The 19,869-nt window shown below is 41.6% G+C and overlaps 1 protein-coding gene across 1 annotated transcript in view; it reads left to right on the top strand.

The window, feature by feature from the left end:
* FGD3 (FYVE, RhoGEF and PH domain containing 3) overlaps positions 1-19,869 on the top strand; it is a 340,862-nt gene that overhangs the window by 191,053 nt on the left and 129,940 nt on the right. Inside the window, exons 3-4 of the mRNA XM_073644555.1 lie at positions 4,298-4,481; positions 8,480-9,059. Coding sequence (XP_073500656.1) covers positions 4,298-4,481; positions 8,480-9,059 — 764 coding nt within the window. The remainder of the gene's footprint in view (positions 1-4,297; positions 4,482-8,479; positions 9,060-19,869) is intronic.

The following is a 19,869-nucleotide window of genomic DNA, read 5'->3' as shown; positions in this document are numbered from 1 at the left end:
GAGGAGAGTTTGAAACGTGACGTCACTGGAGGGATTTCCCTGCAGTCACTTCCCCACAGCTTCCATCATCTCCACTGAACCAGGACATCATCATGGGGTGGCGCTGCAGTCATTCACCACAATTTGCCACTGCCATCCCCTGGCGACGTCCTATTTCAGGGAAGGTGATGGAAAAGTGACTACACCTTAAGTGGCCACTGTCACACATCTTTGCCCGCCGCCTGCATCTTCACTCTCCACCGGCATAGTCTCTGCTTCTGAAGCTGCCGTCTTTTTCCCTGAAATGAGGCGTCATCAGGGGGCAGCGATACAAGCAGGGTGAGCCATGGCAGCGCAGCCTTCTGATGACTATTCTTTTGATGGCGTGATGGAAGCTATGGGGCAACACTGCTATCCCTCACCCTGCTTCTATCATTTCCCCTCGATGACCTCTCAATTCAGGGAAAGAGATGGCGGTGATTGAAGCTAGGTGAATGACAGCAGAACCGCACTCAAATGAATGGTCATCAGAGGGCGATTCTGCTGTCACTTACCCTGCTTCTATCACTGTCCCCTGATGACATCTCAGTTAAGGGATTTCAGGGAGACGACAGTGATAGAAAAAAACAAAGACAAAAGCTAAATACACTAATACCTAAAAGTAAATGGATAAATCGCACGGTGCATAGAAATAATGATAAATAATAAAGGGTATTTAGTTAACATAAATTTTGATCAAAATAATGTAAACTTTCTTTGTAGTCTAATGTGCAGTAGTACATATAAGGGTGTGGTCGCCCTTTGTCTGAGCTGAAAGGTTCATTCTGCCTCTCAGGTCCATGCTTCTACTAAGGGTTCAGTCTCTCTGCCCTTATCCATATGTATGTCACTTGACAAATGGTAAGGTTTTAATATTAGAGTTAGGACTGTCCCATAAGGGTTGCCGTGACGTTGCGGGATGGCTTTTACATTATTTTGATCAAAATTTATGTTAACTAAATACCCTTTATTATTTATCATTATTTCTATGCACTGTGCGATTTATCCATTTACTTTTAGGTATTAGTGTATTTAGCTTTTGTCTTCTTTTTTTTCTGTCTAATGGCCTTATGTGAACATGCATTTACATTCTGCATGCACATCAATTTACGTTTCAGTTCAGACTCCCAGGTTTTTTCTAGACAACAGTGATAGTAGCAGAGACTGTGGCAGTGGCCATAGTAGATGCAGGCGGTGGGGTCAGAAATGTGGCAGTGGTCACTGAAGATTTCAGTGGCAGGCACAGATAGTGTGGCAGGGGCCGCTGAAGCTATGGTTACTTCTCCATCACCTCCCCCTGAAATATGACCTCATTAGAGGCCAGCAGTGACGTAGCTGTGGTAAGTGACCATAGCGCTGCCCCTTTATGATGTCCTGTTCTTTGGGAGATGATTGACACTGCGGCGTAGTAACTGCAGTGCCATCCTCCTGTGATGTCTCATTTGACCCTCCCCTTAAACGAAACGTCACAGGAAGATATAAAAGCCCATAGGAATTAGTAGGAATGGGAGATTAGTAGGGAATTTTATAATAAAGCAAATTACAAAAGTGGTTAGGGCTTAAAGATAGATATTTATAAAGGGCATTATAGGTATCGGACCACCCCTTTTAAATGTACTATTTTATAGTCTTTTGATTTCTATGTAATCATCATCATTAATCTTATCAATATCACCCTCATCATCAAGTGCAATAATTGTCATAATGTTGCATAAGTCGCCGACATTATGACCTGACCTTTTGCAGAAAGCATCATTAAAAATCTCTCCAGTCACCTCGGTGCCCTTTATCTTTCTCATTGTGCACACCGCCATCTGCATGAAATAATATATAATCAGCTTTTATAGTATAAGAAGGAGTCATTTGTATTCCTGTCTGTGACCTGCTCCTCATATTCATTATTAATTTCTGAGCTTTAAATCCTTTTAAATCAGACAAAAACTCTTCAGATGGTCTGTGCTCAGATTATCTCATCTATAGTTCAGTCCTTCCGGTAGCTATTGAGTTACTCGGAGCTCAGCAAGTGCAACTATAGAAGGAAGGAAGGTTGACAGTGGTTAGCCACAAATTTTCAGAAGCCTCTATGCGTGTGTGGGAGGGACGAGGAATATGTAAGTAGATTTACAATTCCTTCTATCTGCACATTTCTGACATACTTTGTCAAGGGACTGGTCACAAAGAATTAATTTGAGGCATTTAATCACAAGACTGCTAATACGTGCTAATACTGGACCTTTATCATGTGTACAACATTACATTGTAAAAGGGGAGCTAATATTACTGGGTTATTTATATAACTTTTATATTCCAGGTACATCTATCGTTGTCATTTTGTGACTTCTGACAAAATAATAGAAATTTAAATTTGATGACATTATTAAGTGGATGAAATTTAAGTGGATGATAATACATATGTGACAATCATTGTCATACCAGGTGTAAGGGCAACACAAAGGGAAAATGGAGAGGGAGCCCAGACACTAGGGAAAGGGGGAAGTGGAGACCTCCTAGTCTGGTCTAGTGTCACCCTGTCTCAACTAATGTCCCTACATTGCCTCCTCGTCTATCGCTGATCGCGTGCCTCGCCCTACTTTCCCTGGCATATGGCTAGGGATGGAAGGAGATGAGCACTAGTCAACCTCCACTAAAACTCTAAAGACAACAAGGGTAGACAAAACAGGTAAAATAGCTTTGCTTTAGATGATCTTCAAATGTGCACACGGCCTCAACCTCCAGAGGGGACGAGGTACTGCTCCTGCTAAGCTTTACAAGTAGAAATGAATATAACCGGCGACGCCCTCTCAGACGCACCAGGTATATATACACCCAGGCCAAAGAGCAAATTAGCAAGAGAGAGGTAGTCTCTCGGTTCTAAAGACAGTCTCTTATCTAAGCAGCTGTCTGCAATGCCATATGTCAAGATCTCTTGCAACCCACTGCAGGGCGACTGTCTGTCACCTCTGACACACCCATTCATGCAGTGTGCAGGGTTATGTGCGGGAGAAAAAATGGACCTTTTTTTTCTCCCACAAATAATCCCTGCATACCACGTGAGATAGGGTCGGGGTCTGACCATTGTGACTATGTGCATGTGTTGTTTCCTACATTCCAACATACGGAGAATAAGAGGAGATCCCCCATCCAGACTCTTGGAAGAGTGAGCAAATCTCGTGGGTGCTGACAAACCTACCCAACACCTCCCAAAAAACAGATATTTTTGGAGGCTTGTTCAATCAGGGAGTAAATGGGGGAATTGGGCAACAGAGGTGAGAAACGCGTGTGCGAGTAGAGGCTTCAGAACAAACACATCTCCTGCTTGCTTGTCGTGAAAAATCGGCAAGTATGATCCAAACAGATCTAGTATGTTCCCAATGTTATCCAAAAAAGAAAAGGGACGCTCACCTAAGAAATCAACCTATTTTTAAAGGCAGCTTTTTGTGTTAAATGTATTTTTTTTCTTTAATCTTGTCATTTTTATTTTTTTTACCTATCGCAATCTGTATTAAAAATAAATAGAAATCATACAATTTTAACACTGACTACTGGGGCTTTTTGAGACTTTAACTTCCTGTTTCAGGAAACAACACATGTGCGTAGCCACAATGGTCAGACCCTGACCCCAACTTTTGTATTGAAACATCTAATGAGCGTGTGCAAAGGTTATTGTGAAGGGTCTGCTATGACATCGCCTATTGTGATTGGTGGATCCTGTGTTATCTGCTGCTGTGTATAGAAGTGTTTCCCGTCATTGTCATCCTGCCTCTGGTGATAATGAGTCTGCTGAAAACTTTACTTAAAAGGTCAAGAAGTGAGTTTTAAAAAATCCTAGTGGCCAGTGTGATTGAAAGTTACCATTTTCTACCTGTTAGACTGCATGTAAGGGACTGAGCTAATGACAATGGCTCACAATTAATAGTGGTTTGAAAGAAAAACATAAGGTGGTGCTACATGATGGGCTATTGGAGCAAGGTGTTTTTTTTAATGTTCTACTGTTTTACCTTCACACTATGCAGGCAAAATGTTTTGTGTGTTTTTTTATATTTTAATTTTTGGATTTGTTAATTTGCCGATTTGCACATAAATCTGACCTTGCTTTGGTGAAGCATGCATTAACTTACGAGCCCCAAAACTTACCTGCATAGAGCAATCATTGGTGCTAGATGACCGTTCACATTTACCAGTGCAGAATACTCCATTAAATATGTGTGGAAATGGATACGAAGCAAACACTTGTACTTCTTCTTACAGATTCTAATTTTATTCTCTTTTTGATTGTTAGTACCTCCTAAGCCAGCTCATCTCATATCAGGAGGACAAGATAGGTCTGGCCTAAGAATCCCTCCAGCACCCTCAAGACCGCTGCCATCCATACATAAAGCCACCAGAAGATTGGGAACAAGACAAAGGAATCAGACTAACAAGTCCGACATCAGTATTCTCATTGAAAAGTTTGAGAATTTCAGGTAAATATAAATTCTATAGGCCACTCAAGTCAACGCTAAATGTTTGAGTGTCGTTCTACCTTAAAGGGGTTGTCCAGTTTAGAAAACACTTTTTCATATTCTCTCTTAGGGAATTCTGGTTTAATAAAGAGAAGTCCCCTATTTAGGATCTTCATGTGCAGGCCAGAGTGAAAAACTGTGAAAAATATATATTTTTTTCTCGGGAGAATCATGTCCTGCTTAAATAAACAACCAATTGATTTTAACGGGCACTGTGTAGTACTTCATTTCACCAGTGTGGAATCCTGCTGCAGGGGAATCCAACACTTCAGGCTCTCATATACATTAGACTAACGCCACCCGAACTCACCAGTATCAGCAGGTTTGACAGATATACAGTACAGACCAAAAGTTTGGACACACCTCATTTAAAGATTTTTCTGTATTTTCATGACTTTGAAAATTGTACATTCACACTGAAGGCATCAAAACTATGAATTAACATATGTGGAATTATGTACTTAACAAAAAAGTGTGAAACAACTGAAAATATGTCTTATATTCTAGGTTCTTCAAAGTAGCCACCTTTTGCTTTGATGACTGCTTTGCACACTCTTGTCATTCTCTTGATGAGCTTCAAGAGGTAGTCAGCGGAAATGGTTTTCACTTCACAGGTGTGCCCTGTCAGGTTTAATAAGTGGGATTTCTTGCCTTATAAATGGGGTTGGGACCATCAGTTGTGTTGTGCAGAAGTCTGGTGGATACACAGCTGATAGTCCTACTGAATAGACTGTTAGAATATGTATTGTGGCAAGAAAAAAGCAGCTAAGTAAAGAAAAACGAGTTGCCATCATTACTTTAAGAAATGAAGGTAAGTCAGTGCAAAAAATTGGGCCAACTTTGAAAATGTCCCCAAGTGCAGTTGCAAAAACCATCAAGCGCTACAAAGAAACTGTCTCACATGAGGACCACCTCAGGAAAGGAAGACCAAGAGTCACCTCTGCTTCTGAGGATAAGTTTATCCGAGTCGCCAGCCTCAGAAATCGCAGGTTAGCAGCAGCTCAGATTAGAGACCAGGTCAATGCCACACAGAGTTCTAGCAGCAGACAAATCTCTACAACAACTGTAAAGAGGAGACTTTGTGCAGCAGGCCTTCATGGTAAAATAGCTGCTAGGAAACCACTGCTAAGGACAGGCAAAAAGCCTGTGGAAATCTGTGCTTTGGTCTGATGAGTCCAAATTTGAGATCTTTGGTTCCAACCACTGTCTTTGTGCGACGCAGAAAAGGTGAACGGATGGACTCTACATGCCTGGTTCCCACCGTGAAGCATGGAGGAGGAGGTGTGATGGTGTGGGGGTGCTTTGCTGGTGACACTGTTGGGGATTTATTCAAAATTGAAGGCATACTGAACCAGCATGGCTACCATAGCATCTTGCAGCTGCATGCTATTCCATCCGGTTTGCGTTTAGTTGGACCATCATTTATTTTTCAACAGGACAATGACCCCAAACACACCTCCAGGCTGTGTAAGGGCTATTTGACCAAGAAGGAGAGTGATGGGGTGCTACGCCAGATGACCTGGCTTCCACAGTCACCAGACCTGAACCCAATCGAGATGGTTTGGGGTGATCTGGACTGCAGAGTGAAGGCGAAAGGGCCAACAAGTGCTAAGCATCTCTGGGAACTCCTTAAAGATTGTTGGAAGACCATTTCCGGTGACTACCTCTTGAAGCTCATCAAGAGAATGCCAAGAGTGTGCAAAGCAGTCATCAAAGCAAAAGGTGGCTACTTTGAAGAACCTAGAATATAAGACATATTTTCAGTTGTTTCACACTTTTTTGTTAAGTATATAATTCCACATGTGTTAATTCATAGTTTTGATGCCTTCAGTGTGAATGTACAATTTTCATAGTCATGAAAATACAGAAAAATCTTTAAATGAGAAGGTGTGTCCAAACTTTTGGTCTGTACTGTAAGTAGCACACAGTTGCATATTTCTGAAGTGTATATTCAATTGCACTTTTCAAGCTTTCCTATTGAGAATCATTAGTGTTACCTGGTGTCACGTGCACACTTCTCCGCACGTGATGTGTGGTGCGACTGCAAGGGTTAATGCATCTCCTCTCGCTCAATCTTGCACTCAACCTCTGTTATAGCCTGCGAAAGGAGCATAAATCACACCCCAACACCGTCCACACACCGCACCTACACAACACTCTGCCACCACTCGTCAAGCACACGGGGCGTTGAGTCCCCGAAATATATACTACTGTCCAACAATCAAAAGGTCATTCGCTCTCTGAAAGGCTATGGATTCTTTAAAAGCATATGACGCGCCCCCTGGGCCTGTGTTGTGGATGCACGGGTGCGGGAGTACCCGGAGCCGGATCGCTGGGGGTTGTAGTCTTCCGTGGCGGTGACCCGGTCCGTGCCCAGGGCGGTCAAACCAGTGGCAGTTTTAGTATTGTGATAATTGTCCGACTATGCCACCCGTGGATTGCGGTCAGTGGGGACCGCCGCTGCAGGGCAGACCGCTGAGGCTGGTATTATGTGTGCAGCTTAGAATGGGATGACTCCCCACGGGAGGAGTATAGCCTCAGGGCAGTTAGTGTGGATGATGGAAGTGATGGTGCACGATCGCAGCAGGAATAACTCTGAGTCCGTGCAGTGCAGTTCAGGGTCTTTACTGATGTTATAAAGCAGACCCTCCCGGGAGTACTGGTTAGCAGTAGGGGCCTGGTCAGTCTGTGAGCAAGCAGGATCTCCCCCTGGCCAGGTGGAGTTGTAGGCCTCCCCGTCTATCTGCACTCTTTCCTGGCTACCTTGCTCTATGCGGGTAGAAGTATCCCACGTCCCTGAGTATACCGTGTGGTGCTCACCCGTATGGCCGGTGACTTGGGGCCTTCTGTTAGCCTCCGCTCCACGACGGCAGTGCTGGTCCCTTGCTTGTGACCGTGCCTCCGGGCTTCTAAGGCCAGAGGACCTGGAATCCCCTGCCGGTTGGATTCTGCTGCTGGACCTGGATGTCCCCACAGCCTCGGACTCCGTGTCCGGGTTTAGTGTCTTCAGCTAAGGCGAGCTATCTAGCTTCCAGCCTCTGGCACTCGCTCCTGCTCCTACAGAGCTCCTGCTGTCACTTTCCCTCTCCAGGCTCTGACTCACCTAATCCCACCCCAGACCCAGTTTATAAGGGCAGATTCCTCCCCTCCCAGGTCTGGGCGGGCAGTGTTGCATGCTTAGGGCTCCTGACCAGAGAAACCTCCCACTTGCTCCCAGACATAATATTTCTATTACTGTGGTAACCAGACCCCTGGGGTGCCACACATACAAGGACCAAACTGCTTAAAAACATTAATATAAAAAATACAGCACTTACAAGAAAAGGGTATAAAAAGATTAAAAATAAAGTGACACACAAATAAGCAAAACAGTTATAAAATAAAGAGGGAGAAACAACAGAAATACCTAAACGTTTCCATCTAAAGTTGTTCTTCTGTTTCCATTGGGGAAGGAGAAAAGGTTTATGGACCACATCCAGTCAGGTAGGGCCCCCAAGTGAACACCATTCCATTGTGTAGGCCATCTTTTATGTGTCTGGTCCTGGGCTCCATTTTGCAGGATGGCCTATATTGTATTATTCAAATTGCAGCTCTGTGATTGGACCGTGGGTTAATAAGGAAACAAGCACATTGCATATTAAATACCTTGAAAACCCTCCCCATAGAAAATAGGAGATGTCCAACCTGGCCAGGAAAGGACCATCTTCCCAAGCTTTAAAGCTCCAGCTCACTATGCCGGGGTGTCAGGAACGACTCTCTGTAGTGGCAGTGATGCTCCCCTTGGATCTGAGTTCCTGTAATAAGATAATAGATGATGTGGCCTTTTGTCTGTTGTCAATTGTGTGAATGTCAGACTTAATGAAATGTTATCTCACTGATGCTATAATTTCCCTTACACCTGGATTTTGTGAATTGATCGTAATTTGAACAACCAATATAACTGGTTCCCAATTTTTCAGGCAACCTATTCTACCTGTCAAGCAAAACCATCTGAATTCTAATCTGAAAATGGAACGTGGATCAGGAGCTTCCAAATGCCCTCGCTCATCAAGGAACGATTCAGCCGTTGAGAGTGGATTATCTGCTGATGAACAGACTGGGCCAGATGACAATGATCCTGCGATGTCTCACAGCCCAGAAATGTCAAATTCTGATAACATTAAGTTTAAGGACTTGGGCATCAATGACATCAATAGCTGCGGAGAAACGTCATCTGTACATACAATCGGGGAATCAAACCGAGAAAATGACAACGAGGACCTCACAGTAGATCAAAACGACAATGGTAAAATACCCAACCGAGACAGTGGTATTGATAGCCCCTCGTGTTGTGTGGTCGGAGAGGTGTTTTCCAACGATGAAACTGTTGAACCGAGAAAGCTCATGTTACCTGTGGCAAATATTGGACTGGGCACTAGGACATCTGTTGACCAAAAGAGGGACTCTACTCAGGATGAAGACAGTGACATGGATGAAGGAAGCAGTGAAGAACATGAAAGCACAGAACTGACAAAACCCGAGAATGGTGACGCCACCAAGGTAAGAGTTATATGTTTTATTCCTGAATATGACATCAAATCCCATTATTTTTATCTAATGTTAACTTAGCGACGCTTACGTGCACGGATTTTTCTTCATACGTGAAGGTATTGAGCTACAGACTCAACCCTACTGCTGTAAAAGACACTTAAAAGGTATAGTAAAAGCCAACCATACACTTAAGTTTATTATCAGCCAGAATGCAGATAATTCATCGCATATTGGATCGACTGGAGCAATGATCTTGCTTGATGATGGTTGGATCAATCATACGAACATCAACAAGGTAGATAACTAATGATCATCTTGATATAATTTTTGTCAGTAATTTGCGATCAGCCTTCACTAGTGAGCATTATAAAATGGTGATTGGCCAATAGAGGTGAACGAGTGGAATTTAATTCCCAAATTTTTCAAAAAGTTGTATTCCTCAGAATATGGATTTTTTGCAGTTAGTGCCATGCGATTTCAGTAAAATGGTGGCAAACCATTTTGCTGAACTCTAGAGGGCTGGTAAAAGTTTTAAAAATTATATATACTCCCTCTCACCGCTCAACTGTCCTGCAGCTCATTGTATAGTCCCCACGCCACTTCTTGTTGCTTTCGTGGTTGCACGCCTTTTCTTTGGCCTGCTACACTCTGAGCTGGGACTTCAAGCTCATCCAGGCCTATTGTGCACATCATCTTGGACATGCATTGCGAGAGGTGCTGACAAGGTCTTGAGCGACGCACGTAGTAATGTCATGACGTTATGACTTGCAACATGAGAGCATGGCATGCAGTGACGTCAGAAGCCAAGTTGAGCTGGAAGTCCCAGCCTAAATTGAAGAAGGTGTGTGCGACCGGGAAAGGCAAAAAGAAGAGGCACAGATGGTGGCCAATATAGGCAGAATTAACCATTTTGGTTGAATTGCATCTTATAAGTTTGTCCATCCTTAGTCAACTGTTAGTGTGATGCTCTCTTTCAAATATTGAAATAAAAACTAGTCATCAAGGCCATCAACTCTTCTCCATGAAATTCTGCATAGTCCAGTAGAGAAATTACATGAGCACTGATGACTACTTGTTGACCCAGGAATGTTGATATTGTTGTATCACCAGCCCATATAAGATCTACACATGTGGTCAAAATTGTTGGTACCCCTCATTTAATAAAAGAAAAATCCACAATGGTCATAGAAATAACTTGAATCTGACAAAAGTAATAATAAATTAAAAATCTATGAAAATTAACAAATGAAAGCCAGTCATTGCTTTTCCACCCTGCTTCCATATAATTTAAAAAAAAATTAAAGTCATGAAATAGGCCTGGACAGAAATGATGGTTCTCTTCTTAACTTAATATTTTGTTGAACAACCTTTTGAGGCAATCACTGCAATCACACGATTCCTGTAGCTGTCAATGAGACTCCTGCACCTCTCGACAGGTATTTTGGCCCACTCCTCATGAGTAGAGATGATCGGTGTTCGACTAGAACTGTTCGCCAATCTCAAATTCGAGCTGTTTTGGGCGGTGTTCGAGTTGTTCGACGAACGCGAACGATTTGCAAAAAATTTGGCTGTCCGAGGTTATGTTTGATAACTGTTCGTGCACCAAAAGCGTGTCCTGCATGTCTGGCGCTATTTAGAGCACCAATCATGCAGGGATTGTCTGCCACTCACTGTAATGCCACAGCCATGGTGGTTGTGGCATTACTGTGATTTCCCAAATCGATGGGAACAGTGCCAACAGTGAAACATGAAAAGCCGGCAATTCAGCAGCGGCATACACCGGTACCCGACAATTTAGAACCGAAAGAATAGAGTATCACACATAGATTAGATAGATAGAAACATGTCAGTCACATATATAAGAAGTACAGTGCCAGTGTTGGTTACTGTACTTGTCATTTAGTGTAAAGGATTTATTAAAAAAAATAATAGTGTTTTCATGCACCGTCTCTTTAAAAAAGCCGCCGGCAATTCAATGAACTCAGCTCACCTCATGCACGTCACTGACAGCGTGGGAAAATTCTCCTGCGCATGCGGTGAGTGCAGGAGAATTTTCCCACGCTGTCAGTGACGTGCATGAGGTGAGCTGAGTTCATTGGACATGAACTCGGCTCATCTGGATGCCGTCACAGCCAGACACTGAGGAGCGCAAGCATGCCTGCGCTTCTCAGTGTCTGCGGCATGGCAAGCTGGATGGCAGCGTTCTGCTGCTGTCCAGCCTGTCATGTGAATGTAGCAGAGCTGAAGCTGTCGTGGGAACCATGGAAAGGTAAGGATGATGTTGCTTTATTATTTTACTTTTATTGCAGGAGATCGTTGGCTTCAGCTGGAATGGGCGTGATGGTAAGTATGGTTTAATTTAGAACAATAAAGAATTGTGTCTTTATTTCAATTAAAGGACTTAATTCTGGGTGTTTGTGTTTTTTTTTAACTTTGACTATGGGGTTAGTTATGGGGGTGTCTTATAGATGCCTCTCCATTACTAACCTGGGCTTGATGTCAGCTGGCATTGTAAGCTGACATCAACCCCAACCCTATTACCCCACTGCCACCGCTACAGGGCAGTGGGAAGAGCGAGGCTAAGTGCCAGAATTGGCGCATCCTATGGATGCGCCATTTCTGGGGCGGCTGACGGCTGGTGTTTCTAGCCTGGGAGGGGCCCAATATTCATGGCACCCTTCCTGGGCTATTAATATCAGCCCCCAGCTGTCTGCCTAGCCTTTGCTAGCTATTAAAATAGGGGGGACCCACCGTCATTTTTTGGGGGGTCCCCCATTTTAATAGCTAGTAAAGGCTAGGTATTCAGCTGGGGGCTGATATTAGTAGCCTGGGAAGCTCCGTGGGTATTGCCCCCTTCCCAGGCTTCAAACATCTGCCCCAGCCGTCTGCTTAACCTCCGCTAGAGACTAAAATTGTGGGGAACCCCACGCCAATTTTTTTTTTAATAAATCCTTTATTTTAACACTAAATGACAAGTACAGTAATCAACACTATCACTGTACTTAGAAACATGTCAGTCACATTTATAATATCTATCTAATCTATGTGTGATGCTCTATTCTTTCTGTTATAAATTGTCGGGTACCGATGCTGAATTGCCGGCCGGCTTTTTTAAAGAGACGGTGCATGAAAATACTATTTTTTTTTTAATAAATCCTGTAACACTAAATGACAAGTACAGTAACCAACACTGTCACTGTACTTCTTATATATGTGACTGACATGTTTCTATCTATCTAATCTATGTGTGATGCTCTATTCCTTCTTGTCTAAATTGTCGGGTACCGGTGTATGCCGCTGCTGAATTGCTGGCTGGCTTTTTTAAAGAGAGTGTCTTCTGAGCAGTTTGTCAGCTTTTGGACACCTTTGAAGGTGTTTTCTATGTGTTTCTATGTGTTTTTGTTTGCCTGCCATTGGTTTGGACGGTGTTGGACGGTGTTCGACAGTGTTAGACGGTGTTCTAAGGTGTTCGACGAATAGTTCCTCGAACATCCCGGTGTTCGAAGAACCGAACTGAACCCGAACACTACAGGGGTGGCTCAAGACTACTCATGAGCAAACTGCTCCAGTTGTCTCGTGTTTGAAAGTTGCCTTTTCCAGACGGCATGTTTCAGCTCTTTCCAAAGACGCTCGATAGGATTTAGGTCAGGGCTCATAGAAGGCTACTTCAGAATAGTCCAATGTTTTCCTCTTAGCCATTCTTGGGTGTTTTTAGCTGTGTGTTTTGGGTCATTATCCTGTTGCAAGACCCATGACCTGCGACTGAGACCAAGCTTTCTGACACTGGGCAGCACATTTCTCTCTAGAATCCCTTGAAAGTCTTGAGATTTCATTGTACCCTGCACAGATTCAAGACACCCTGTGCAAGATGCAGCAAAGCAGCCCCAGAAAATAATAGAGCCTGCTCCATGTTTCACAGTAGGGACAGTGTTCTTTTCTTGATATGCTTCATTTTTCCATCTGTGAACATAGAGCTGATGTGCCTTGCCAAAAACTTCCATTTTTGTCTCATCTGTCCATAGGGCATTCTCCCAGAAGCTTTGCTGCTTGTCAACATGTAGTTTGGCAAATTCCAGTCTGGCTTTTTTATGATTTTGTTTTCAACAATGGTGTTCTCCTTGGTCGTCTCACAAGTCCACTTTGGATCAAACAATGATGGATGGTGCGATCTGACACTGATGTTCCTTGAGCTTGAATTTCACCTTTAAGCTCTTTAGAAGTTTTCCTGGGGTCTTTTGTTACCATTCGTATTATCCGTCTCTTTGATTTGTCATCAATTTTCCTCCTGCGGCCATGTCCAGGGAGGTTGGCTACAGTCCCATGGATCTTAAATTTCTGAATAATATGTGCCACTGTAGTCACAGGAACATCAAGCTGTTTGGAGATGGTCTTATAACCTTTACCTTTTAACATGCTTGTCTATAATTTTCTTCATAATCTCCTGAGACAACTCTTTCCTTTGCTTCCTCTGGTCCATGTTGAGTGTGGTACACACCATATCACCAAACAGCACAGTGAGTATCTGTAGCCCTATATACAGGCCCACTGACTGATTACAAGATTGCAGACACCTGTGATGCTAATTAGTGGACACAACTTGATTTAACATGTCCCTTTTGTCACATTATTTTCAGGAGTACCATCATTTCTGTCCAGGCATATTTCATGAGTTTAATTTTTTTTTAAATTCTGTGGAAGCAGAAAAGCAATGTCTGACTTTAATTTGTTCATTTTCATAGATTTTTAATTTATTATTACTTTTGTCAGATTCAAGTTATTTCTGTGACCATTGTGGGTTTTTCTTTCATTAAACGAGGGGTACCAACAATTTTGAGAACGTGTGTATGTCATGTGAGCATATCCTAAGTCCAATTATTAGTGACCGTTTTTGGGGTGGCAACCTCTGCAATTGTCCAGCACACTGATTTCATAGGAGGCCTTCCAAGAACAAATGCATAAGAGCAACCTTACAATGGAGCATGATAACTTTACTGCATGACCCACCAAGGACTATACTAATAACTCCTGGCATTAGTTGGGCACTTGTTGGCAGTTTTACTTACGCATTAAATGGTATTATAGTGTGGAGGTTAATGGTAGTGTTACGTGGGCACTGTATGGTGATGTTTGGATACTACATGGACGTATTCGTTTGGATTTTTATGGTTTTGTTAAGGATTTGTATTAATTGGGCACTGAATGGTAATGTTTCGAGATTTTAAGGGAATTCCTTTTCATTTCATAGGCAACGTTTATTGAGTTTAAAGATTTAATTAATGATGACTAAACTCACTGATATTGGCAATATAGGACGATCACATAATGTACACGAGAGCTCCTCAAAAGCAGCAGGTGGTAGGGTAAAGAATTTTTTGATTTCAAGATGTGCAAATGTTTGGTTGGCCAGAAGACAACTGTTGGCCAAGTGAGCATTCAGCCAACAGCATTTGATGTATGACCAGCTTTGAGTCATCCGGCCTCTGTGCAATGTTCTACCGGCTCCTGGCAAATAGCTCCACAAATCAGTTGACTTCTAGATACCTTGTCCTATATCTGAGTTATGGATGAACTGAACTCAATAAAATTATCTTCTATCAGTAAAATGTTACTAGGGTTCATGTATCTTCATGAAATGAACACATTACAGTGCTGTATCTGTTTTATTACAATGAATATATTGATTCCACGCAGGAAGCAGACCTAATAAAATATCGGGTTTTATGTCCCATTTATAAGACCCCGTAGAATTGACAGTCCTTGTAGATCACAGCGCGTCTACCTAATGATGTCTCCGTAATCCTTCTGGAACATAATGTCTAGGATTCTTTGGATTGTAATTTGCTCTCTTAGTTCTGGTTTGGCTAGGACTTAGCAGATGGCTTTTTTATCATAAAATATTTTTCTGATTAATAATACCAAGTTTTAAATAGTTTCTAAAATTACTAGAAAACCAGGATCTGACAATGCTCACCAGTCACATCTTACGACATTGTAGACTTAATGGCAGCTGAATCACTCTGATGGTGTTCACCAGGAAAAAAGTCCACTTGTAAATAAGAAAGGAAAAAAATTGGGGCATTCACTACTTGGTGTTAAAAAAAAAAAAAAATTACTTTATTGCACTTTCCAGGAAACAGAGATTGCGGAGACAAGTGTGGCTGACAGCCATTACGTGTGAGGAAGCCTTGGGCTCAGAGGAAGCATGATTTCATGCGAAACGACTGTCAACCACATTTGTCTCTATTTCATGGAAAGTGCAATAAAGTATTTTTTTTTAACACCAAGTGGTGAATGCCCCAATTTTCTTCCTTTGCAATTTTAAATTGTTTTTAATATTTAATCCATCCATACTGTTTTCGTTGTTGATCCAAGTCCAACGGCTCGTCTGGATGAGTTGGTACTAATCAATAAAGTGGCGTGGCTCCCATTGTTCCCAAGATTGACGATGATCCCAGGGGCTGTACCCCTGCCAATGAAACCTTAACAGTCTATCCCAAGGATGGGCCATGACTGTTTTAGTTCCTAAAAACCTTTGCCCTGTGTAAGCCCAGCCCAACACTTACCTTCAAATTGTGATATTTTTGCAACAATACAAAGCTAAACGCAATGAAAGGAATAAGGAGTAAAGTGAAAAATTCAATATTTCATGTAACAAGTATATTGAGTTATAGGATGTATAAGGCTATGTTCATACATCATGTTTTTTTCAAAGTTTTTTGATGCAGTTTTTTTATGCAAATTTTCAGCTGCCTTTTGCAGTACCATCAGTGTCTGAGAAACCAGAATTCTCTGTTCACACATCGTGGGTTTTTTTTTTTTTTGTTCAGGCTTTTATGCCTTGCGTGTTTTTTTGGAAAATAGAGAATGTCACTTCTTTCAGCATTTTCTCAGTGTTTTTTCACCAATAGGAAGTAATGGGTGGTGAGAAAAACGCATCAAAATTTGTATCAGCGTTTTTGATGCCAAAATAGAATGGGGTTCTTTTTTTTTCACAGAACTTTATGTACATGCGTAAAAAGAGACAGAAGGACAGTGAAAAAACGCATCAAAAAAGCACCAAAACTGCAAGAAAAATCCTGAACAAAATGCCCTTAAAGAACAGGTTTTGCTGCAGAAAATTGACGCCTAAAAAACCATGATGTGTGAACATAGCCTAACACGGAGGAACTTCCCTATTTCTCTCCTATTGACTACAATGTGGATTTGCTAAAATCGCTGCTCTTACACCAGGACCATTCCTTCTCCTGCTGAGTGCAGATACTGACGACTTTACCGCAGTCTGTGGACCAATCCATTCCACAGGCGACAGATTACCATAAAGATGATCATTTATCGTAGGTAAGTTGCTTGCAGTATGTGGACAGAGGAGCACGGTCCTCAAGCGTCGGGGAGAAAAAAAAAAAATTATTTATTTAACTTTTTTTTTAGATCCTTTTTATTGTTTCTCATTAGCGTCTATTCACACGTCTCATTTTTGCTGTGGGTTTTGAGAAAACATTGCACACAAAAAAAAAAATCTAAAAAAAAATATTGAAATGTGTGAATGTAGCCACGAGTAAGTGAAGGTAACAAAATACTTTATTGACGGAATATTTAAATTAGTTAATCTGATTTGTCTGAGTGCAAAAGATGCATGAAATCAATGAATTGACTGATCCGATGGAACGTGTCGATTGCCTCAATTACCCTAGGTAATTAATAGGCTAATTACTTCAAATGGTTGGATGATGGCATGAGATAAAGGGAATGCATCTGTGCCCACAGAGAACAAATTGGTTTATCGTGTGTAGACTCGGATAACACTGGATCCAATAGTAACAATATGTAGAACCTTTCCAGTTAAAAATATGTATTAATCCTAAAGTGTCCTATTGGGCTCTGTGCACATGGAAGTTTTTAGAGGCAATAAAAAATGGGTTTTCTAGTAGATTCCACTTCCGAAAACTCTACATTTTTTTGAGGAGTATTTTGGATGAGTTTTCTATTACCTTAAGGCCACGTTCCCACGTGATGTTGCAGAATTTCTGCACCTATTAGGTTACCTGCATTTTTTATTGCACTTTTAAGTGTCTTTTTTACATTTAGATTTATCGCTTATTCGATGCTGCGGTCCTTGTCTCTTTTTGGTGTGTAATGCTTTAAATTAAGCTGCTTTATGTTTGATATTTCCTTGTATTTGGCTTTGATAAAACGCTATTGATGCACTAAAAATACATGTGTGTTTTTTTTACCTGTGGATTTTCCGCATCTAATTCAATTCTGTGGGGAAAATTGGCACAGAAAACTGAACCGCAGTTTATGCTGAGTAAAATAAAAGCACAGTGGGCGTAAGATTTCTATAAATCCCATCCACTTTTTGAGAACTGTAAGATAGTGTATTTTTGATGCAGGGAAAATACTCGGCATCAAAAACTCACCAAAAACGAATGGAGAAACACAGGCTAAGGCCACGTTATCATGTTCGGTATTTGGTTAGTTTTTTACATCAGTATTTGTAAGCCAAAATCAGGAGTGGAACAATCAGAGGAAAAGTATAATAGAAACACGTCACCACTTCTGTATTTATCACCCACTCCTGGTTTTGGCTTACAAATACTGATCTAAAATACTGACCAAATACTGAACGTGTGAACGTGGCTAGAGTTTTTCTTTCCTGATGCATTTCTTGCAACCTTTAGGGTATGAGCAATGCCCTTTTTTTCCAGCAGAGCTGCTGAGCTTTTCTAGGCGAAACGTGACGCAGTTCTGCCGTAGTTTTTTGCTGCATCTTCTCCGCCCGCGTCTTTTCTTTATACTTTCCACTCTAGAGAATGAACATTCTACTTCTTTCAGTCTCTTCATGGTCCCCAAAACCTAAAGCTAAAGACTGAACAAGTGCACAACAACATCGTTTTTACATTGCTGTGCACTTTGTTCACTTTTTGCAGCACTTTTTTAGGAGGAATCGTCCTGAGAAAAACCTTTAGATTAGGCAGAGACCATTTGGAACAGATTCGATCAGGAACAGCTTTATAGAAGTGACATGCACTTTCTTATTTCCCGCCAGGAGTACTTTGTAAACCTAAAGAAGAAAACAAAATTCTTAAAAGACTGAAAATATGAACAGAAAATTACAATAGAAATGAAAATACAGTAGTTTTACAAACAATTTTTTTTTTTTGTCCAAATTTTTTCTGGCCTTTTTTTGGATTGATTTCTTTTAGTTGCACTCTGATTGTTGTTGCCCTGATTTTATTACATTATTTAATAAAGATTATTTTTGGTTTAATATACTCTTTGGTATTCTGGGCCTAATTATGCCTGTGATTTTGTGGTAGTATTGTCATATCGGAGTTTGACCGCTTTTTTTAATAAAGGAAATCGTTGTATCATTTTTGGATTGAACCTGCTTCAAAAAACTTCTCAAAAAAAAAAAACAAAACTGAACCTTCTTCATTGAAATTAGTTTTCCAAAAGTGGAAGCTACTAGTGTAAGTGCTGGGCTCTTTCGTAAAACTTTTTGATGGCTGCCTCCAAAAACTTATTTCTCCATAAACACTCGCTGCTCGACTGAGCAGGCAACTATCTTCAATAGAGGGCTGAAGGCCATTAGACCGGCACCGCACAGACTTGCCTCTGAAGGACACAAAAGAATCTCCAAATGCTTGGTCCTTCTTTTCCAGACACCTAGACACCATCATGGGAGAATTGGGACAACCACCCCCCATACATATTAGTTACCTTTATCAGTAGAGACAAACCTGCTCAGTCTAGTGACCATGTACCAGAGGTACATGATCTCTAGAGGCATTTGGTCACCCTGGACATAATACTAAATCGACCTCTTGGTACAGATTTTCTTGCATCTCAGGCTGCACCCTCAATTAAGACCGTATTTTAAAAGGGTTGTTTTTTTTTGTTTTTTTTTTAGACGCCCCCTTCTCCCATGTGTCCTATTGTAATTCTTCTCACAGATGAAGGGTTTCCCATAGGCACTTGTCTGGATTGTCTAAATCCAGCCATTGTCCTCTACCAGTTACTTTTGGCACAATTTTTGCTTCAATTTGGAATTTTGTTGAAAAACCCCTGTAGGAAAATTTCATAGGGCTGTGGGTAAAATAAAATTAAAATAGAAGAAAATAATAACAATAGAAAATTAAACCTGGATTTGGCATAAGTTTTCAGGCTGGTGGTGGTGGTCGTCTACTTTTCCACTACCGCTAGGCATTATCAAGGTGGTAGGTATCTTCAGCTGAGCGGGAAGAAGACATTTGTAATTAATTTTCGAAGCAACCTCCGCCATTTGTAATGAAATTAAATTTAGTAACTTAACATTTACATTCCTTTAAATGAAACAATTTGCAAATGTTAACAGTCTGTAACCGTCTCCACTAATGTGAAGTAATGGGAAGAAAATGAAGATGGATTTTCTTTTTCTTGAGCCAGCAGTTTGCTAATCAGTGGTCGTTAATGCTGTGTACATGCCGGGATGGTGGGGTCTATGATCCTTAGACCCTCACAGAGGATACAGCAGATTACCATAATTGTAAAGGTGGAGGAAAAGGCCACAGCAAATACACATATATCACCAGGAGAGCTTCAACACCAGACATTCAGGAGATGCCTACTGGCTGCTGTCATCTAAAGGGTTCATCCATTACTTAGTTGCTGGTGATTCAGCTGCTCCACGTCAACAGAGCAGCTCTTCTTCTTCTTCCAGGCTGCTCTGTTGACGGGACGTAACTGCTGACGTCATGCTGATTGACAGCCTGCTCCCCGCAGTTAGGGAGCGGGGAGCCAACAGTCAATCAGCATGATGTCAGCAGTCACACGCCATCAA

This window comes from Phyllobates terribilis, unplaced genomic scaffold (genome assembly GCF_046119375.1).
Source record: "Phyllobates terribilis strain yellow unplaced genomic scaffold, ASM4611937v1 Scaffold_8__6_contigs__length_399053987, whole genome shotgun sequence".
Lineage (NCBI taxonomy): Eukaryota > Metazoa > Chordata > Amphibia > Anura > Dendrobatidae > Phyllobates > Phyllobates terribilis.
This window is presented reverse-complemented; position numbering and strand designations above follow the sequence as displayed.